At 41.0% G+C, this 23,096-nt stretch overlaps 1 protein-coding gene across 4 annotated transcripts in view; it reads left to right on the top strand.

Annotated features, from left to right (window-relative positions):
* Positions 1–23,096, top strand: part of VPS53 (VPS53 subunit of GARP complex) — a 144,449-nt gene that overhangs the window by 29,255 nt on the left and 92,098 nt on the right. For 3 of the 4 annotated variants that reach the window (XM_049858735.1, XM_049858736.1, XM_049858739.1), the window contains 3 exons: positions 9,288–9,374; positions 13,628–13,743; positions 15,717–15,836. In XM_049858735.1, the coding sequence (XP_049714692.1) occupies positions 9,288–9,374; positions 13,628–13,743; positions 15,717–15,836 (323 nt within the window). Of the gene's footprint in view, positions 1–9,287; positions 9,375–13,627; positions 13,744–13,854; positions 13,945–15,716; positions 15,837–23,096 lie in introns of those variants that run through there. The other variant, XM_049858738.1, reaches the window with a different exon arrangement.

Genomic DNA, 23,096 nt, shown 5'->3' with positions numbered 1-23,096 from the left:
TGTATACCCAGTCACTTTGAACTGTCATGGTTACAGAAGACAAAATCACACAATTCAAACTGACTTAGGTGAAAGGGGGGATGTTTTGGGGAGACTGCTGTTGTGTCTTCTTTTGAAGGAGGAGTTGAACAGTCAGACGGTGGGAAGAGTAGTGTCACAGTTGGCCTTGTGAAACAGCTGAAGCCAGGACTGCAACAGCGCTCTGTATTTTTCTGTCTGTGGCTCTCTGCGTGTTGGCTTTGTTGTCTCTACCTGCAGGGCAGCCTCCTCCCCTGCTGGGGTAACCTTGCTGCTCTCCAATTCAGTTTCATATCCTGGAGCTCCCACCACCAGAGACAGATGAATGCTCTTTCCCAATTTTAGTTCTGGAAAATTACAGGAAAGCTCTGATTGGTCCAGCTTGAACCTGTTCTCCTTGGTGAGGAGAAGATGGTTAGAGGAAGATTTCCAAAAGGAGGGAAGAGTACTAAGTGAACAATTCCAAAGACGCTCACTGAAAAACCATGTATTCCTTCCTAATAAAAAGTATTTGAGGTAGGAGATACTATTCCTGTTTTAGAAATGATGAAGCTGCTTCCTAGACATTAAATGGCTTGACAGAATCACACAGTAAGTGGCAAAGCCAAGATTCCAATCCCTGCCTGCTGGTCAGACACCCTTGCATTTTAACTGATACAATACACTGCATTTCCAAACAATAGGAAAGGTACTAACAGACACGTGTCAAGTTGGAAAACAGAAATGATAGCAGAACCGTGGTGGAACCTGATTTTCTTCCCTGTAACCTTGAACATTAACACTTAATTTTTTCTAAGAAGTGTGTAAAGCCATGCCAATTCTTCTGAAAACAAACAGCCTTTTTCTCCTTCATGCAGTGGCAGTAGATGGGATCTCAGTTTAAAATCTCCAAAGGCTGCCTGTGGACCCAGAGGATAAAGGTGAAATAATTCTCTGATAGAACATGCTGCAAAATTAGATGCATCCTAAGGGCCAGAAGGGTGTTTATTTCTCAAGCCGTTTTTATTAGACCAGATCCCCTCTAGCCATATAGGTGGCAGTACAGCTCTGCAAAAAAAAAGAAAAAAGGACAAAGAAGAAGAAAGCAGTGGAGTCTGTGCCAGGTTCCATGTTGCTTAGCTTCTGCTCACGTGACCGAATGTGGCTTTGGTGGCCTATCGATGGTCTACTTCAGGAGGCAAGGAAAATTAAGAGGGACAGTCACAGTTAATGATACAGATACAAATACAGCTGTAATTGGCTTTGATGGGTCTCTTAGGCTAGCGCAGTGGGTTGCTTTAGAGAATTTTAGTTACTAAGAGGACCACTGCAGAACCTGCTTGTTAATAGCACCCTCTAATGCAGGCTGTAACCATGCAGCAGTGCACAACTCAGAAATTCTGGTAACGGTAGATCGAAGGCAGACATTTTGGGGCAATTAATTCAGTTTTTAATCCACATACAGTTTAGAATGGAAAAGTAGCCACATTTTATTTTAAAGAGTGTCTGGGGACAATGCCAGAATCTTTCTGTCAGCACATTTTCTAATTAGCCAGGTAGCGAAAGTATTTTAGCATTTTTAAAGAATAAAATCTTAACCTTTTGTATGTAGACCTTGTGATTCCTCCAACTACAAAAGCCCCTCTTCATGTTAAATTAATTGGTGGAAGCTAGATATCAGCTATTAGGGTATGCACTGAGAATGGACTGGCATGATGGAGTGAATGCTTCAGAAGAACCTTTTTGACTCTGGAAAATGAATTGTATTAAATTTCCTCAGCTTTAGTACATTATTATAATAAGAAAAAGTATTCCAGCCTGAAAAAAAACCTGACAGACACTTTAACTTTCTTTAAGACTGTAAAATATAAGATGGTATGTGTCTTATTTGTTTGTTAGAAGAAAAAAGTGGTACCTTCACGCAGACAGTTGTGGTAAAATGCGAGATTGAGAGTAAGAGAGAAGTAGGGATAGGGACCCTTGCTCTGAGAAAGGGTTGTGCAGACTTCTTCAGACCTTAAATCTGAGTGTACAGCTTGGTCTTTTTTGCCTGCCTTAGCTGAATGCCATATATTTGGTGGTATTTGGCTATAAGATGATGGATATAATGAGAAGGATTGACACAATAGCCTCAACAAAGGGCTCAGACATACCAAAGTCATGGAGATGGCACAGGAGAGGGCAACTTTTGTTCCGTGATGCATAAGGCCACCATGAGCCAAAGCTGACTCGATGGCAACTAACAACAACAACATAATCACATCAGGATGTCGCTGTAACATGACCTGCAGTATCACAGAAATCTACGCAAGTTGTGCCCAAGAAGGTCAGTCCTTGCTGGTGGTCGATGGCTGGCAGAGACCTCTGTAGCACTTTTTTACACCATGACCAGCATTTTTTAGAAAGCTCCAGTTGGTTTAGGATTTACTGACCCCTTTGTAGTACTTTGGGGATTAGACTCCGTATTAGCCAAATAGGTAACAGTTACAGAAAATGTGATGCTGTGGTTTTGAGCCACTGCTTATGATTGTGCCTGAAGTCAGGGAAATGGTGGATGTCCACACGCCTCATTTTGAGCAGTATTCTCAGCATTGCTACTCTTCTGAAAAGGCCCCTGTAACATTTTTAATCAGTTGGCAAATATTTGTCAAGTTGCAACTATGCACTATCTTTGTTAAGATGCTGTAGGTAACGTGACTACATAATTTATCATCAGGGCTACTTTTGAGAGTGAGAGAGCTATTAATAATTATATTGAGACAGTAGTCATACATGGGAAAACCAGAATGGATGATTGGCTTTGCTGTAGGGTTTACAACAACGCCGTTCATATTCTTGGTCCACACTCTAAAGAATACTTAGGAAAGCATTACTGAAAAAGAAGAACAAAGTGGGAGGCCTCACACTACCTGATTTTAGAACATCTTATACCGCCACAGTAGTCAAAACAGCCTGGTACTGGTACAACAACAGATACATAAACCGCTGGGACAGCATTGAGAACCCAGACATAAATCCATAAGCATATGAGCGGCTGATATTTAACAAAGGCCCAAAGTCAGTTGAATGGAGAAAAGACAGTCTTCTTAACAAATGGTGCTGGCAGAACTGGATATCCATCTGCAAAAAAATGAAACAAGACCCATACCTCACACCATGCACAAAAACTAACTCAAAATGGACCAAAGACCTAAATATAAAACCTAAAATGGTAAAGATCATGGAAAAAAAAAATAGGGACAATGCTGGGAGCCCTAATACATGGCATAAACAGCATACAAAACATCACTAACAGTGCACCAACACCAGAAGAGAAACTAGATAACTGGGAGCTCCTAAAAATCAAACACCTATGCTCATCCAAAGACTTCACCAAAAGACAAAAAAGATTACCTACAGACTGGGAAAAAGTTTTTAGCTATGACATTTCTGATCCGTGCCTGATCTCTAAAATTTACATAATACTGCAAAAACTCAACTACAAAAAGACAAATAACCCAATTAAAAAATGGGCAAAAGATATGAACAGACACTTCACTAAAGAAGACATTCAGGTAGCTAACAGATGCATGAGGAAATGCTCACGATCATTAGCCATTAGAGAAATGCAAACCAAATCTACAATGAGATTCCATCTCACTCCAACGAGCCTGGCATTAATCCAAAAAACACAAAATAATAAATGTTGGAGAGGTTGTGGAGACACTGGAACACTTCTACACTGCTGGTGGGAATGTCAAATGGTACAACCACTTTGGAAATCGATTGGGCACTTCCTTAGAAAGCTAGAAATAGAACTACCATATGATCCAGCAATCCCACTCCTTGGAATATATCCTAGAGAAATAAGAGCCCTTACATGAACAGATATATGCACACCCATGTTCATTGCAGCGCTGTTTACAACAGCAAAAAGATGGAAGCAACCAAGGCGCCCATCAGCGGATGAATGGATAAATAAATTGTGATATATTCACACAATGGAATACTATGCATCAGTAAAGAACAGCGATGAATTCTGTGAAACATTTCATAACATAGAGGAATCTGGAAGGCATTATGCTGAGTGAAATTAATCAGTTGTGAAAGGACAAATATTGTTTGAGACCAATATTATAAGAACTCAAGAAATGGTTTAAACAGAGAAGACAATATTCTTTGATGGTTTAGAGGGTGGGGAGGGAGAGAGGGGGAGGGGTTTTCACTAATTAGATAGTAGACAAGAACTATTTTAGGGGAAGGGAAGGACAGCACAATACAGGAGAGGTCAGCACAACTGGACTAAACCAAAAGCAAAGAAGTTTCCTGAATAAACCGAATGCTTCAAAGGCCAGAGTAGCAGGGGCTGGGGTCTGGGGACCATGGTTTTAGGGGACATCTAAGTCAATTGGCATAATAAGATCTATTAAGAGAACATTCTGCATCCCACTTTGGACAGTGGCGTCTGTGGCTGTAAATGCTAGCAAGCAGCCATCTAAGATGCATCAATTGGTCTCAACCTACCTGGAGCAAAGGAGAATGAAGAACACCAAAGACACAAGGTAATTATGAGCCCAAGAGACAGAAAGGGCCACATAAACCAGAGACTACATCGTTCTGAGACCAGAAGAACTAGATGGTGCCCGGCTACAACCGATGACTGCCCTGACAGGGAACACAACAGAGAATCAGTGATGGAGCAGGAGAGCAGTGGGATGCAGACCTCAAATTCTCATAAAAAGACCAGACTTAATGGCCTGACTGAGATCAGAAGAACCCTGGAGGCCATGGTCACCAGACCTTCTGTTAGCCCAAGACTGGAACCATTCCCAAAGCCAACTCTTCAGACAGGAATCAGACTGGACTATAAGATAGAAAATGATACTGGTTAAGAATGAGCTTCTTGGCTCAAGTAGACACATGAGGCTGTGTGGGCAGCTTCTGTCTGGAGGGGAGAAGAGAAGGGAGACGGGGGACAGAACCTGGCTGAATGGACACAGGAATACAGGGTGGAGAGAAGGAGTGTGCTGTCTCATTAGGAGTATATAGCAAAGTGTATATAAATTTTTGTATGAGAGACTGACTTGATTTGTAAACTTTTACTTAAAGCACAATAAAAATTAAAAAAAAAAAAGAATACTTGAGATCCTGTTGTTGTCATTAGGTGCCATCAAGTCAGTTCTGACTCAAAGTGACCTTACGTATAACAGAATGAAACGTTGCCCAGTCCTGTGCCATCCTCACAGTCTTCCTCTGTCTTGTTTTGAGGGTCTTTGTCTACTTTTCTGACCTTCTACTTACCAAGCATGATACCCTTCTCCAGGGATTGGTCCCTCCTGGTAACATTTCCAAAGTAAGTGAGATCACCGTCGCTTCTGAGGAGCATTCTGGCTGTACTTCTTCTAAGACAGATTTGTCCGTTCTTCTGGCGTACTCAGTCCTCTTCCCCAACACCACAGTTCAAAGGCATCAGTTCTCCTTTGTCCTTCCTTATTCATTGTCCAGCTTTTGCATGCATATGAGGTGACGGAAAATACCATGACTTGTGTCAGGTGCACCTTAGTCCTCAAAGTGACATCTTTGCTTTTTAACACTTGAAAGAAGTCTTTTGTAGCACATTTGTCCAATGCGATGTTTTGTTTGATTTATTGACCGCTGCTTCCGTGGGCATTGATTTTGGACGCAAGTAAAATGAAATCTTTGACAACTTTAATATTTCTCTATTTACTGCAGTGTTGCTTATTGGTCCAGGCGTGAAGATTTTCGTTTACTTTATGTTGAGGTGTAATCCATACTGAAGACTGTAGACTCTGATCCTCATCAGCAAGTGCTTCAAGTCTTCTTCACTCTGAGCAAGCAAAGTTGTGTCATCTGCATAGCGCAGGCTGTTAACGAGTCTTCTTCCAGTCCTGATGCTGAGTTCCTCTTCATACAGTTCGGTTTCTCAGATTATTTGCTCAGCATACTGATTGAATAAATACAGTGAAAGGATATAAGCCTGTTAAAGGGCTAATACACACGAAACAATGCAGGAAGATTATTTTAAAAGCCTTTCTCTTCTGTAATTATCTCGTTGTCTCACCTCCCTCTCTCAGATCAGTTTCTCCACTTCTGGTTGTCATTTCCACGATGGACATGTTCAAGAATCTCTCATCATTAAGAATCTCTTCCTTGACCCCACCTGTTGCCTGGTTTTTTTGTTTTTTTTTTTGGTTTATCGTAGGAAAAACTTCTTGAAAGATCAGTCTATACCGTGGTAGCAAACTTTCTCTTAAGGGCCAGATAGTAAATATTTTAGACTTTCCAGGCCATAAGTTCTGTTGCAGCCACTCATCTCTGTCATTGTATGGTGAAAACAGCCATAGGTAGTACATAAATGAATGAGTGTGGCCATGTTCCAAGAAAATGGCTATTTACAAAAACGGGGGGCAGACCGGATTTGCCATTGTTTGCATCCTTGCTCCATATCACTGTCTCCATCATCTCATCACTGTCCGTTTTCAGCCCCTCGATTCCACTGAACCTACTCTTGCCAAGGTCATTAGGGACTTCTTGTTGTCAAATTCTCTGTCCTAATCTTACGTGAATTTTCAATAACATAAGACATGGTTGCAATTTTTCTCCTCCTTCAAACACTTTTGTTTGGCTTCCCTGACACCACAGTCCTGGTTTTCCTCTCATGTTGCTGGTAGTTTTCTCCTGCATCTGTGCTCCCTCATCTTTTTCTCTAGACTTCTGAACACTAGGATCCCGAAGGCTTAGTTTTGGGCTATCTATTCTTTTCTTATCTGTCTATACTCTCTCTCTAGGTAACATCTTCCTCCCCTGTGGATTTAAATATTGTCAATAAACCAATGACTTCTAGATTTAAATCTCTAGTCCTCACTTCTCTTCTAAGCTCCAGACTCCTATGTCCAATTTAATATCTCTGCTTGATATCAGATAGGCTGTGCACCCATAACACATTGAAAACGAAACTCTTGATTTCCAATCCTCCTCCCCTGTCCCTCTACCACCCACGGCAAGGAGCTCCAGAATAAGAAAGGAATCCTGGTATTCAAAGAGGTAGACAGCCTGGAAAACTCTAGAAGGAGAGGGAGATACAATCCCTTCCTCTAACAAGGAAAGAATTTCTGGCAGAAGAAGCCAACTTAAGTCGCTTTTTGGAAATATTTTCTTTTTTTAAGTAAAAAGGAAAAATTAGTTCACAGTCTAAAGGTAGTTCTTACTTTAGGTATAGCTGAATACAGAAGTTCAGATAATTCTGTCAGAATTTTGTCATTCTTCATCTGCGTTTGCTCTTCTCTGTTAGGGCATTCTTCTTAGGGAGGCTTGAAGAACGTAGAGATACAGATGGCCACAGACAGCTCTAGAGTTACATTGGCCTTAACATTATATTTATAAAAGACTTCGAGTCCCTGGGTGGTGCAAACGGTTAACACTTGGCTGCTAACGGAAAGGTTGGAGGTTTTGATCCACACAGAGGCATCTCGGAAGAAAGCCCTGGCAATCTACTTTTGAAAAAAGATCAGCCATTGAAAACCCTATAGAGCACAGTTCTACTCTGACTTACACAGTGTCGCCATGAGTCAGAATTGACTTGATGGCAACTGGCCCGTTTAGAACAAAACCCCAAACTAAACCCATTGCTGTCAAGTCGATTCTGACTCATAGCGACCCTGTGGGACAGAATAGGACTGCCCCATAGGGTTTCCAAGGCTGTAAATCTTTACGCAAGCACACTGCTACATCTTTGTCCCGTGGAGTGGCTGGTGGGTTCGAACCACCGACCTTTCAGTTAGCAGCTGAGTGCTTAACCACTGCACCCCCAGGGCTCCTTCATTTAGGACAAGCCACTCTTAAATCCAAAGTAAATAAAGTGCTTTGACTGAAACAACCGTGAGTTCTTCTCTCTGTCTGCTGTATCTTGTATAAGTGCATGTGTTCAGGGTCACTGTGAATGGGAATCGACTCGACAGCAACGCATCTGGTTTTTCTGGTTTTGGTTCTGTGTGTGGCTTTATGCCCTCACAGCTCCCTCATTGTTTCTCCCCCCCACTCACAGAAGGTACTGTGGGTTGTAATACTTCTAATGTGTAGCATCCATCTTTGCAGGTTTTTATCTCAGTGGAAACATTTGGCTCACCATGAGCTTTAAGCATCCCTTTCGAACTTCATTTCATTGGTTTCCGAATGGGATACTTGAAACGTATTTAAGGTTTGCCACAATTCTGGAGTACCCATGCACAGTCCTGAATTTTTTGGAAGGCACAATCATCTGTGCCTTCCAAAAATACAGAGCTTCCCTCCGGCTTAGAGCCACCTCTGTCTCTTCATAGACTGACAGTCATTGCATGTGCACACGTGTGCACACACACACACACACACACACACAGATGTGCATGTCTTGCTTATTTGTCGTTAATAAGGTGTAGCAATCACTGAGATAGAGGAAAATGGTTTCATTTTCAAATTAAAATTTTATGATGCAGATTGGTAAGAATCTTGAGTATTTGTATCCAAATGCTGGACTCTAGCTGTGTCACTACTTTATATAGTAAAATTGTCAACGTAAGTACAGTGACTCTAGAGAGCTTTATGAAGAACACCAAAGACACAAGGTAATTATGAGCCCAAGAGACAGAAAGGGCCACATAAACCAGAGACTACATCAGTCTGAGACCAGAACTAGATGGTGCCCAGCTACAACCAATGACTATCCTGACAGGGAACACAACAGAGAACCCCTGAGAGAACAGGAGAGCAGTGGGATGCAGACCTCAAATTCTCTTAAAAAGACTAGACTTAATGGTCTGACTGAGACTAGAAGAACCATGGAGGTCATGGTCCCCAGATCTTCTGTTAGCCCAAGACTGGAACCATTCCCAAAGCCAGCTTTCAGACGGATTGGACTGGACTATGGGATAGAAGATGATACTGGTGAGGAGTGAGTTTCTTCGATTAAGTAGACACACGAGGCTGTGTGGGCAGCTCCTGTCTGGAGGGGTGATGAGAGGGCAGAGGGGGGCAGAAGCTGGCTGAATGGTCACAAAGATAGAGAGCAGAGAAAAGGAGTGTGCTGTCTCATTGGGGGAGAGCAACTAGGAGCATATAGCAACTAGGAGTATATAAAAAAAAAATATATAGTATATATAAATTTGACTTGATTTGTAAACTTTCAGTTAAAGCACAATAAAAAAAAAAAAAAAAGCTCTATGATAATTTTCTTTTGAGCCTGGAATTGATTATAGTATAATGACTGGTACTGTTTTGCACTGCTTCTTGTTTTTCACTGACTTCTCTTACTCTAGGCACTTGAAGAGGCCCAGAAAGCGATTCAACAACTCTTCGGCAAAATCAAAGATATCAAAGACAAAGCAGAAAAATCAGAGCAAATGGTGAGTTGAGGTTTCTGACTTTTTTGCCCCAGAAGAGGAAGCTTGCCTCTCATCCAGTCATACTGATGAATGGGCTTTTTCTCCCACTTCCTGTCAACCACAGCCTTCCCACATCTCGGTAGTGAGCCTCTGGTGAATGCATTCCGCATCAGCTCGAGAGCAGTTACTAGACACGCAGTGACTCACCATCCCCTGCTGCCCTACATTTGCAGCCCTGTGTTTAAATAGGAAAAGTTTCCTGTTTCTCCTTTTCCAAAAATAGTTTCCTAGTCATTTTGGATTCCTTTCTTTAGCTTTTGTTTGTATCATGCGTTTCTCAATTGAGATTTACGCTCCGTAACTTGGTATCACATCAAAACTGGTATCGGATCTGGGAGGTGGTACGTATCCTGCCCGTGATACATGCTTATGGTTTTGATTAAGCTCTCCAGCTCCACCCTCAGAAGACCCCTCTGCTTACCAAGGATTTAGCATCCACCCCCTCCTGCTCTATGGCAGCCAGTGTGAAGTGCTAGACATTGGATCCCGGATTCAAATTCTGACTAAGTAACGTAACGTCTCTGAATTCCAGTTTCATCAACTGTAAAAGGAAGATAATGGTGTCTCCCTCACAGGGAGCACCGAGCATAGTATTAGGTTTGTGTTAGTTGCTCGATGAGTGGAAGTCATTACCATTAGTATTAATGTCAGTATTTTTTTTCCTACTTTTTTTGGTAACAAAAACTCCCAAATGCTTATGGGCTGCTCTGCCTACATTTTATAATCCACTCTAGGAACAAATCTGAGATCACATTACCATGTATCCTTCAGTTCTCTTCGTTGGCCCTTTGGCAAGGCTATAGAGCATGGAATGAGGGGGCCAGACCTTTAGCAGACCATTTCCACTTTGCGTTTGGGAGGGGGACAGTTTGAAAGGCATGACCTCCAAAAGTCAGTCTGCCTAGGTTCAGATTCCAACCCTTCTACTTGCTAACTGGGTGACCTTGAGCAAGTTATTTAACCCCTCTGTTACTCAGTTTCCTCACTGTAGAATGGAGGTAACAGCCATATCTACATCATGGAGTTGTGAGAATTAGACGAGATCGTTCACGGCACACTTCTGCACCAAAGAAGTATTAGTGGTTGCTGTTTTTCTCGTTAATTCTTCCCACTCCCAGGCAGGCGGTGTTCCGGTCTGTAACTAGCCAAGGGGCCAAAGAAAGAGAACTCTTTCATCAAAGGAATAAAAATCAACATATGTGCGTCACCCCAGAGTCAAATACCATTGAGAGGAGCTTGAAAGTGATCAGAGAGGTATTTGGATTTGTGCTGTCTTTCCCCAAGGGTGCGCTGTACTCAGCACCATCCTGGAGACTGTTGAAGTGTGATTATCAGGTGACACTCGCAGATGTGACTTTTGCTAGAGCTTTTTGTACTCAGATTTCTTACTCATCAATATCCTATGGTTCTAACTTGCTGTCTGGACCATTACGCACCCTGTTCCAGCGAGCCTGGGATACAGTGCCTTAGTCTGAGCACGCTGCTCCTAAAGTTATTAGATGTCTTATTTTAAAGCAGTTTGCTTTCCTGGACAGTGCTAAAGGGAAGATGAGGTGGAAGTGAGGACAGAATGGGTATCTGTTTAGTTCTTGTAATGTGCCAAGCACTATGGTAATCCCTTTATACAAGCAATCTAACTTAACCTTATGAACTAGGTGTTATTATCATTCTTTTTTTTATGATTACCCATTTTATAGATGAGGAAACTGAGACTCACATAGGCTAAGCAGCTTGATCTGGGACACAGAGTTGTTAAGTGGCAGAACTGGAGTCAGCCCCAGGTCTGTCTGACTCCAAACCTACCATATCATGCTCTGTCCTTTTTTGGCTGCCCCAAAATTAAGGTAGATTAACTACGGGTGTTCTGTTTTGCAAGGAGCCTTGGTGGCACAGTGGTTAAGTGCTTGGCTGCTAACCAAAAAGTTGACAGTTCAAACCCACCAGCTACTCCACGGGAGAAAGATGTGGCAATCTGCCTCTGTAAAGATTATAGCCTTGGAAACACTTTGGGCAAGTTCTCTAGGCTCCCGTAGGGTCACTATGAGTTGGAATTGAGTTGACAGCAGTGGGTTATGGGATTCTGTTTTGCAGGATGTTCTCTTGTGAATTTGACCTGAGCACCCTTCGTGAGACCAACCATGAAGGATTTTGTTGCGGGAATAACAAGTGGTTCAGTTTGTCCAGAGAGGCATAGGGCATGTGATAAGGAGTAATGGGAGATACTGGGAACAAGGAGACCAGTCAGCTCTGGTATGAAGTGGTGAGCACCTGCACAAGGAGCAGGAAGGAAAGGACCAATGTCTGAGATGAGGCAAAGGAAGAATACACGGGATTTTAACGATTGACCGTGAATGGATTGAGAAGAATCAGAGATGACTGTGTCTTTTGCCACAGTGGTTAAAGACTCCTGATGTTCGGACTGAAGCTAAGGAACCCAGAAAGAGGCACAAGGGCCTTCTTGTAGGAAAGAGAATGATGATTTCAGTGTTGAAAGTGAGTGATCAGGTTATAGGGCTAAACTCTTATATCTAATTTGTTATAATACTCCTCGTCTTTTATTCCCCACAGTTAAATATTCAGTAAAGGGGTGGCGAGCTCTTAACTTTTTTTTTGTTGTTACAATGGGAGTAGAGGTAGTTTGATGGCCCGAGGGTTATGGGTAGAAGGCAGGCTTGATGGGGAAGCCCCTTGAAAGAAGCTTTTTATTGCTGAGATCCAGGTCAGTCTTGCAGGTTTGTGGGTGTGGAATTGAGCTGTGCAGTCACAATCTTCACTTTTTGAGTTTACCCAGTGTGATCAAACTCTAAAACATCAGGCCGCGGGAACCTTCCTTTTCTAACGGAAGATGTATCTATCCAGTGAGTAGAATGTGTGTGCCTGGTATTTAGGATGCGCCCTTCCAGGCATCAGACAACCTGGGAAACCAAACCACTGTTCAGAAGGTTTCTTGGTCATCATGGACTCAGACAGTTTAGTGGAATGTTTCTCCTAGCTTATAGGAAAGTTGGGAAATTTTTCCCACTTCACTATTTTATTTATTGTTTGTTTGTTATATTGTGATACAATATATATAACAAATTTTTACCATTTTCAACCATTTTTACATGTATAATTCAGTAACATTAATTGCATTCACCGTATTTTACAACCATCAACACTGTCCATTTCTGAACTTTTGCATCACCTTTAACAGAAACTCAGTGCGTCTTAAACAATAACTCCCTCTTTCCTCCCACCCCCCACCCCTGGTAACTTGTAGTAAAGTTTGGTCTGTATGTATTTGCCTGTTCTAGATATTTAATATTAGTGGGATCGTATAATATTTATCTTTTTTGTGTCTGGCTCATTTCACTTAGCATAACATTTTCAAGGTTCACCCATGTTGTAGCATGTATAGAACTTCATTCCTTTTTATGGCTGAACAGCATTCCATTACCATTTTTTGTTTATCTGTTCATCTGTCAGTGGCCACTTGGGTTGTCTCTGCCTTTTAGCTCTTGTGAATAATGCTGCAATGAAGACTGGTGTACAAGTATCTGAGTTCCTGCTTTCAATTCTTTTGGGTATATACCCAGGAGTGGAATTGCCAGGTCCTACTTCACTAATATTCCCAGATACCCGAGTTCTTCTCTACTGTCAGAATTCTTTTCCTCAGATCGGCTTTTTGATCCCTGCAGATTGCTCCTCTCCTCTCAGGACACTACTTGTTAATTTTTGCTATACTGGTTACATTTTAATCTTCTGGAGATTTGAAAGTCTTTGCTGGAGACCTGGATGATAAATCCTAGTCTCATTAATAAAGACCATCTCAATAGAAATTGCTGACTAATACTGTCTATTTTGTACCAAGTTTTCTAGCTCCAGTTTTAGAAGGCATACTATTCTGACCTTGTTCAAAAGACATTGCCCTGTACTTGGGTCCTGTAGTCTACATACTCTGATATTTAATGGCTATTCAGATCACTCTCTTTGGGGGCAAAAAATAAAGTTCTTTTCATTCTCACAACTGAGGATTTTATAACTCTGGGTAAAGTGTTTTGAAGAAATACCAAATTGAATTTACATGGACTGGTTGGAAATTATTTTGATTTTGTGCCAGCCGGGGGGATTTATTCTTGTTTCACTTGCATTATTTTCTTATGGCACTGCTTGCAGATGGTTTCACACCATTCTTACCTTCCCCTTTTTTTCCTGTGGTTTTTTCACTATTTTAGGTTAAAGAAATCACCCGCGATATTAAGCAGTTAGACCATGCCAAACGCCATCTGACCACTTCAATCACAACGCTGAACCACCTGCACATGTTGGCAGGTGGCGTCGATTCCCTCGAGTAAGCAGTGTAAACTTTCTCTGTTTGGTCCCAGGAAGTGTGTCACATAAGGAAAATGGCATTGTGGATTTATTCGCTTCTCAACCAGGAAAGTCTTGCCATCCTGCCCCACTTTCGGCCAATCTGCCTGAAGAGTTCAGTCACCATTTTTACTTCTGCCCTGTGGTGTTCAAACCCATAACAAAGACCTGAATCTTTGAAGTAAGGTGAAACTGAGTCTAAAGGGGACCTAAAAAAGTGTATGGGGGATAACTCCAAGGGTATGGGTAATTTGTATGTGGTATATCGATCCCGTTAAGGCAGACAGGGTGATTCAGGCCATAATCACTCCCCACAGGCTCTGTATGTATTGGGCAGAGTTACACTGTCATTGAATGTACCATATGGAAACAGATCTTTGATTTATCATTCAACCAACTTTTTCAAAGACAGTAGCTTCCTTTTTGACTTGTAGAGGAAGTGTAGTGAATGATACATGGGAACACTGGAAATGGTGTTAAGAAGACAAGGTAGTTCCTTACCACAAAGAAGCAATCCAAAGCCTGACACTGCAGTACACTTCTGTGGGCTGTCTCAAGCTGAGAATTCCCTGTGTGCCCCAGCCTCACTGTAACGCCATGTGTGGACAGAGCAAGAGCATCTTCACAGAGATTAGATACACATCCAAAGCCTGGTGGCGGGGGGAGAGCCTTGAAGGAAAGAGGAGGTGTGGCCAGACTCATTCCTGATCTCTCCCTGGCCTAGCCTGAGCCTCAGGGGATCCCTGGTCCGGTCTTCTGGGACTACTGACCAGTGAGATCAGCAGGCCAGTGGGAGACTGGAAGGGCAGTTTCCTTTGACCCTTCCCCCAGGTGCTTAGTTCTTTCACCAAACCGTAACACCAGGCAGTGGTTGGAACAGAACACTTTGGCTTGAACTTGATCCTGTCTTTTTCAGTGCCTCTTAAGGGAAGTCATAAATTATGCATTTACTTTAAAAGCCCAACCCTAATGAAAAGTTTAGATCTAATAGTTTGCACTTCCTTGCTGCGTGCAACTATTGATTTTATCAGCATCCTTTTATTTAAGCTTCATTAACCTTAACCCACTGCCGTCAAGTCAGTTCTGACTCATAGGGCCCCTATAGGACAGAGTAGAACTGCCCCGTAGGGTTTCCAAGGAGCGCCTGGTGATTTGAACTGCTGACCTTTTGGTTAGCAGCCCTAGCTCTTAACCACTACGCCACTTCATTAACCTTAGCAGTTGGGAAAACAGACCTCTCCGACCACGAGTTGCATAACCTACAGATCTGGGTTAACTATAAATGTGTAGAAATGCCCTTTGCTGTGCTCTGGGAAAATTGTTCGATCTGACTATAATCTTCAGATAGTAACATCCCTATCCCTGTTCTCTGTCAGAAGCCTACAGATTTTGTATTATTGTTGTGTGTGCGGCCAAGTCAGTTCCGACTCACAATGACCCTAAATGACAGAGTAGAGCTGTCCCATAAGGTTTCCTAGATGGCAATCTTTATGAAAGCAAATTCCCAAATGTTTTCTCTCATGGAGCAGCTGGTGAGTTTGAACTGCCAACTTTTTGGTTAGCAGCCAAGCGCTTAACCATTTCACCATCAGTGCATCCAGTTCTGTATGACCCAACCCAAATGCGAAACCCCTTGTCTTTCTAGATTCCCCTCCCCACCCATTTAGAATCCACCACTATCTCATTCTTTTGAATCCCCCATAGCACATAACTTGTATTAAGAATTTAGTTTATCCTTAGTATTAGATGTGTACTTGACTATCTGCCTTACTAAACAACGTCACCTTCAGGATTTGGACCCTGTCTGTCTTTTTCCTACCCCAGTGCCCAACACCATACATATTCAGTGCTCAGTATATGCTTAGTAAGTTGAGCGGGTGTCTGTTTCAGAGCTCAGAGTGTTCTGTATCCTTAGCACTTTCCTAGAGTTTTTAACTCCTTGTTTCCTTGCAGGGCTATGACCAGACGAAGACAATATGGAGAAGTTGCTAATCTCCTTCAGGGTGTGATGAACGTTCTGGAGCACTTCCACAAATATATGGGAATTCCACAGATTCGGCAGCTTTCTGAAAGGTAAAATGTCATTGGAGAAAACGATTTTCCCATAAGAAAATATGGTGTTAGGAAGTGCTTCAACACCGAACTCAGTATATTCATTATAGAATCTTAACACAGGGAGAAAGGTTAAATGTTATCTGATGTAACTCAGTCTGATGCACATGTGCCCTCTTCCATACCCCTTACCAACACTACCTATGTCTTCAGTGTGTCTATGGTTAGTTTTCTGGCATCGCTGGAATGGCAGCCGGTGAGTTGTACATGTGGAAACTGTTCCAGTTACCTGTTTTGCATAAAAAACCACCATAAAACTTAATGACTTAAAACAACAATTATTTTGCTCAAGTAATTTGGCCGGGCTCAGGAGAACAGCTAGCCTCTGCTCCATGCTGGGGTGGTTCAAGAGGGACTGGAGGGTCCATTTTCGAGATGGCTCGCTCTCACAGCTGCTGGCAAGTTAGTGTTCAGTGTCAGCTGGAAGCTTGCTAGGGGTGTGAGCTGGGATCCTTGGTCGTTCTCCATGGGCTGCCTGGGCTTCCTCATGGTGAGGGAGCTCGGTTCCAAGAATGATCATCTCAGGAGAACCAGGCCTTGAAAGTCACATAGTGTCACTGCTGCTGTAGTCACAAGGGTGCCAAGATTCAAGAGGAGGGAACATGGAGCCTCCCACCCCGCAATGGGAGGAATGTCAAAGTCACATTGGTAAACAGAGGATGTGGAATGGGAGATATTGTTGTGGCAATCTTTGAAAAATACAGTCTGCTATAAGGACTTTATATGTGGCAAAATGATGACTTGCCCTCTCTAACCTTAAAAAACCTTGTTACGTACGTTTAAATTTTAATAGCCGCTGCCCATTTGCCCTCCAAAAAGATTTATAGTGTCATCTGCATAGTATTCTAATACCTAATTTCCCATATCCACAACACTTGATATTATCACATTTTTTTTTTCATTTTTATCAATCTAATGGATTGATAAAGTGGTATCTAGTTGCTTTAATTTTCGTTTCCTCTAACTAGTGACATTAGTGGCTTTTTCATTTGATTATTGACCTTTTGTATTTCCCCTGTAAGTGCCTGTTCATACCCTTTGCCTATTTGTCTGTTGAGTTCTTTTTTTCTTTCTTACTGATTTGCAGGAGTTCTCTATTAATCTATTAAAGGGTATTAATCCTTTATCAGAGCTGATAAAACTTGCCGTAAAACCATCTGCATGTGGTGCCTATTTCTGAGAGATCTTTGACTATCCTTTCAGTTTCTTCTGTAGTAATGTGTCTCTCCAGGTTTTCTATTCCTTTTGAGGCAGTTTGGGAGTTTATATATTTTTAAAAAATCATCCATGTTGTCTAGGTTTTCAAATATATTGGTATGGAGTTGTATGTGCCCCCCCCTTATAATTTTAAAATCTTATCTGTAGCTGTAGTTTTATTCCTGTTTTTATTCTAATGTTATTTATTTATGTTCTCTTGCAATCTCAATTAGATTTGGCGAAAGGTGGTTAGATTTATTGGTATTCTCAAAGATTGACCAACTGTATGTGACTATTGTTTTCTCTTTCATTAATTTCTGCTTCTATCTTAATTAATTCCTTCCTTCTGTTTTCTTTAGGTTAATTTTAGTATTTTCCCTCAGGCATCTTAATTTGAAAATTTAGCTTATTTTCTTTTCAATCATTTCAGTTCATTGAATACTATAAATTTTCTACTTAATAAAGCTTTGTCTCTATTCTAATGATTTTGAAATTTAGTCCTTTTAAGTCTGTGCATCTCTAAATAGTTCATTATTCTTGTTTTTTTTAACCTAAGGATTTTCTTAAGTTTTGTTTTTTTGAATTTCTGTGTGTTCTTATTATTTTTGGCCATATCTTTATTGTTGATTTCTAATTTTATTGTGCTATGATGGGTGACTGGGGCCCTGGTGGTGCAGTGGTTAAGAGCTCGTCTGCTAACCAAAAGGTTGGCGGTTAGAATCCACCAGCCGCTCCTTGGAAACCCTATGGAGCAGTTTATTTTCTGTCCTGTAGGGTCCCTGTGAGTCACGACTCAATGATAACACATTTGTAATGGATGACTATGGCCTATGTGATTCTGCTTTTTGGCATTTAAATTTCCTTTGTGGTCTAATTCTATATATCACTATAGGTTAAAATGTTAATTGTTATATTTAAACCCTTAACAGCCTTTTTTAAAATTTCTTCTTTACTTTATTTTATTATAATTTTTATTGTGCTTTAAGTGAAAGTTTACAAATCAAGTCAGTCTTTCACACAAAAACCCATTTTCACCTTGCTACACACTCCCAATAACTCTCCCCCCTAATAAGAAAAGCCCGCTTTCTCCCTCCACTCTCTCTTTTCGTGTCCATTTTGCCAGCTTCTAACCCCCTGCACCCTCTCATCTCCCCTCCAGGCAGGAGATGCCAATCTAGTCTCAAGTGTCCACCTGATCCAAGAAGCTCACTCCTCACCAGCATCCCTCTCCAACCCATTGTCCAGTCCAATCCATGTCTGAAGAGTTGGCTTCGGGAAAGTTTCCTGTCCTGGGCCAACAGAAGGTCTGGGGGCCATGACCACTGGGGTCCTTCTAGTCTCAGTCAGACCATTAAGTCTGGTCTTATGAGAATTTGGGGTCTGCATCCCACTGTTCTCCTGTTCCCTCAGGGGTTCTCTGTTGTGTTCCCTGTCAGGGCAGTCATCGGTTGTAGCCGGGCACCATTTAGTTCTGGTCTCAGGCTGATGTAGTCTCTGGTTCATGTCGCCTTTTCTGTCTCTTGGGCTCGTAATCGCCTTGTGTCCTTGGTGTTCTTCATTCTCCTTTGATCCAGGTGGGGTGAGACCAATTGATGCATCTGAGATGGCTGCTTGCTAGCGTTTAAGACCCCAGACGCCACTCTTCAAAGTGGGATGCAGAATGTTTTGTTAATAGATTTTATTATGCCAATTGACTTAGATGTCCCCTGAAACTATGGTCCCCAAACCCCTGCCCCTGCTACTCTGGCCTTCGAAGCATTCAGTTTATTCAGGAAACTTCTTTGCTTTTGGTTTAGTCCAATTGTGCTGACCTCCCCTGTATTGTGTGCTGTCTTTCCCTTCACCTAAAGTAGTTCTTATCTACTATCTAATTAGTGAATACCCCTCCCCTGCCCCCCTCCCTCCCCCGTCTCGTAACCACAAAAAAATCTTTTCTTCTCAGTTTAAACTATTTCTCTAGTTCTTATAATAGTGGTCTTATACAATATTTGTCCTTTTGCAACTGACTAATTTCACTCAGCATAATGCCTTCCAGGTTCCTCTGTGTTATGAAATGTTTCACAGATTCCTCACTGTTCTTTATCCATGCATAGTATTCCATTGTGTGAATATACCATAATTTATCCATTCATCCGTTGATGGGCACCTTGATTGCGTTCATGTTTTTGCTGTTGTAAACAGTGCTGCAATAAACATGGGTGTGCATATATCTGTTCTTGTAAAGGCTCTTATTTCTCTAGGATATAGTCCAAGGAGCGGGATTGCTGGATCGTATGGTAGTTCCATTTCCAACTTTTTAAGGAAGCGCCAAATCGATTTCCAAAGTGGTTGTACCATTTGACATTCCCACCAGCAGTGTAGAAGTGTTCCAATCTCTCCACAGCCTCTCCAACATTTATTATTTTGTGTTTTTTGGATTAATGCCAGCCTTGTTGGAGTGAGATGGAATCTCATTGCAGTTTTGATTTGCATTTCTCTAATGGCTAATGATCATGAGCATTTCCTCATATATCTGTTAGCTACCTGAATGTCTTCTTTAGTGAAATGTCTATTCATATCTTTTGCCCATTTTTTAATTGGGTTATTTGTCTTTCTGCAGTTGAGTTTTTGCAGTATGATGTAGATTTTAGAGATCAGGCGCTGGCCAGAAATGTCATAGCTAAAAACTTTTTCCCAGTCTATAGGTAGTCTTTTTATTCTTTTGGTGAAGTCTTTGGATGAGCATAAGCGTTTGATTTTTAGGAGCTCCCAGTTATCTAGTTTTTCTTCTACGTTGTTTATAATGTTTTCTATACTGTTTATGCCATGTATTAGGGCTCCTAATGTTGTCCCTATTTTTTTCTTCCATGATCTTTATCATTTTAAATTTTATATTTAGGTCTCTGATCCATTTTGAGCTTGCTTTTTGGCATGGTGTGAGGTATGGGTCTTGTTTCATTTTTTTGCAGATGGGGGATATCCAGTTATGCCAGCACCATTTGTTAAAAAGACTGTCTTTTCCCCCTTTAACTGTTTTGGAGCCTTTGTTAAATATCAACTGCTCATATGTGGATGGATTTATGTCTGGATTCTCAATTCTGTTCCATTGGTCCATGTATCTGTTGTTGTACCAGTACCAGGCTGTTCTGACTACTGTGGCGGTATAATAGGTTCTAAAATCAGGTGAAGTAAGGCCTCCCACTTTGTTCTTCTTTTTCAGTAATGCCTTATTTATCCGGGACCTCTTTCCCTTCCACAGGAAGTTGGTGATTTGTTTCTCCATCTCATTAAAGAATGTCGTTGGGATTTGGATCGGAATTACATTAAACATATAGATCACTTTTGGTAGAATAGACATTTTTATAATGTTAAGTCTTCCTATCCATGAGCAAGGTATGTTCTTCCACTTATGTAAGTCTCTTTTGGTTTCTTGCAGAAGTGTACTGTAGTTTTCTTTGTATAAGTCTTTTACATCTCTGGTAAGATTTATTCCTAAGTATTTTATCTTCTTGGGGGCTACTGTACATGGCACTGATTTGGTGATTTCCTCTTCGATGTTGTTTTTGTTGGTGTAGAGGAACCCAACTGATTTTTGTATGTTTATCTTGTATCCTGATACTCTGCTGAACTCTTCTATTAGTTTCAGTAGTTTTCTTGAGGATTCCTTAGGGTTTTCTGTGTATAAGATCATGTCATCCGCAAATAGAGATACTTTGACTTCTTCCTTGCCAATCTGGATGCCCTTATTTCTTTATCTAGCCTAAGTGCTTTGGCTAGGACCTTCAGCACAATGTTGAATAAGAGTGGTGATAAAGGGCATCCTTGTCTGGTTCCTGATCTCAGGCGGAATGCTTTCAGGCTCTCTCCATTTAGGGTGATATTGGCTGTTGGCTTTGTGTAAATGCCCTTTATTTTGTTGAGGAATTTTCCTTCTATTCCTATTTTGCTGAGAGTTTTTATCATGAGTGAGTGTTGAACTTTGTCAAATGCCTTTTCTGCATCAACTGATAAAATCATGTGATTCTTGTCTTTTGTTTTATTTATGTGGTGGATTACATTAATTGTTTTTCTAGTGTCAAACCATCCCTGCGTACCTGGTACGAATCCCACTTGGTCATGGTGAATTATTTTTTTGATATGTTGTTGAATTCTTTTGGCTAGAATTTTGTTGAGGATTTTTGCATCTACATTCATGAGGGATATAGGTCTATAATTTTCTTTTCTTGTGGTGTCTTTACCTGGTTTTGGTATCAGGGATATGCTGGCTTCATAGAATGAGTTTGGTAGTATTCCGTCCTTTTCTATGCTCTGAATTACCTTTAGTAGTAGTGGTGTTAACTCTTCTCTGAAAGTTTGGTAGAGCTCTGCAGTGAAGCCGTCCGGACCAGGGCTTTTTTTGGGGGGAGTTTTTTGATTACCTTTTCTATCTCTTCTTTTGTTATGGGTCTATTTAGTTGTTCTACCTTTACTTTATTGTTTGATCTGTTAATTTGTGAGAAGAATTTAATAAAGCCATGATTTTAGCTTTGTTGGTTTCTCCTTGTCTTCTGTCAGGTTTTATCTGACAGAAACTTAGAAGCTCTTTATTTGGCACATAAATTAGGCTTGTGGCTGTTAACATCATTTTGGTGGCATGTACCTTTTTTTCTTCATGGAATATTGTTCTTTATCCTTTTCCTGCTTTTTCCCTTGATTTTTATTTTATCTGAGAGTATTTTTTAAAATAAGCTGCTGAAGCACATTTACATGTATTGTGATTATTGATATGTTTAGATTTTTTTACTTACTCTGTGAGAACATAAGAAACCAGAAGGCAGAAACTTGGTCTTTTTTATTCACTGTTGTATCCCTGGTACCTAGAATAGCGCCGGCTCATAGTAGATGCTCAATAAATATTTATGGAAGGAATGAAGTAGAAGAGCATTTTCTTGTTTTTTACTCCTCACAGCCTCCTTATCATGTCTCATGTTTATATCATCTAGTATTTTAGTTCTGGATTGTGATTTGTTTGTCTTTACAATAAGCACTTACATATTTATTAAACACTTAATAAGTTGTACTCTTCTCCTCACCATTTCTTCTTACAACCCATTTTTCCTTCTTGGGTTTTTTTAAAATTTTTTTTCTTGCTGGAGTATGTCCTCTGGTGATTCTTTGAGTTGAGGGTATGTGGGTGGTAACACCTGTGTCCAGAAACTTCTTGATTTCATTTTCACACCAGAATAATAGTTTACCTGGATATAGAATTCTGCTTTTAAAATTTGTTCCATTAGCACTGAAGAGGTACTATCCTGTGGTCTGGCATTCTGTGTTGCCTATTAAAAGTCTGAAGTCAATATGATTCTTATTTGTTTACAAAATAATCTGTTTTGTTTTGCTCTAGAAGTATTTGCAGTTTGGTGGGGCAGGGAGTCAGGTGTTTTTCAGCCATGTTGTTCTGCACTTAGTGTATCCTTAACCTGAATACTCATGAGTAACTTAAGTTCTGAGAAATTGTTCTCTTTTATTCCATCAGGTAGTCTGTATGCTTTGTTCTCTCTTTCCAGAATTCCTATTACATGAATAGTGGAACTTCTAGATCTGTTGCCATGTTTCTTAATTTTTCTTTCATACTTTCCATCTCTGTCCCTTTGGGCTCTTTTCTGAGAGAATTCCTCAGCTCAATCTTCCTGTTTTAATTTGTTCTTCAATTGTGCCTGTTCTGCCATTTGGCCCAGCTGTTGGGTTTTTATTTCAACAATCTGACTTTTTTAATTTTCAGGATATCTAGTTGATTCTTTTTTCATGGGCATGATATCCCCTTAAATCTCTCAGAGACTGTAAGTTATATTTATTTTAAAGCTCTGAGTTGCCTGTTCTATTTTCTTTCCTCTGTTATAAGGTCTTTAGTTTGTTGAGCACGGTGACTCTTTCTTGGTGTTAGTTAGTTAGGTGCCGTCTAGTCGACTCCATCTCGTGGTGGCCTTATGTACAGCAGAAGGAAACATTGTCCAGTCCTGTGTCATCCTCATAATCACGAGCATGTTTGGATCCATTGTCATGGCT

This window comes from Elephas maximus, chromosome 19 (genome assembly GCF_024166365.1).
Source record: "Elephas maximus indicus isolate mEleMax1 chromosome 19, mEleMax1 primary haplotype, whole genome shotgun sequence".
NCBI classification, from domain to species: Eukaryota; Metazoa; Chordata; class Mammalia; order Proboscidea; family Elephantidae; genus Elephas; species Elephas maximus.
The sequence above is the reverse complement of the archived record's forward strand: the minus strand, read 5'-3'. Positions and strand labels throughout refer to the sequence as shown.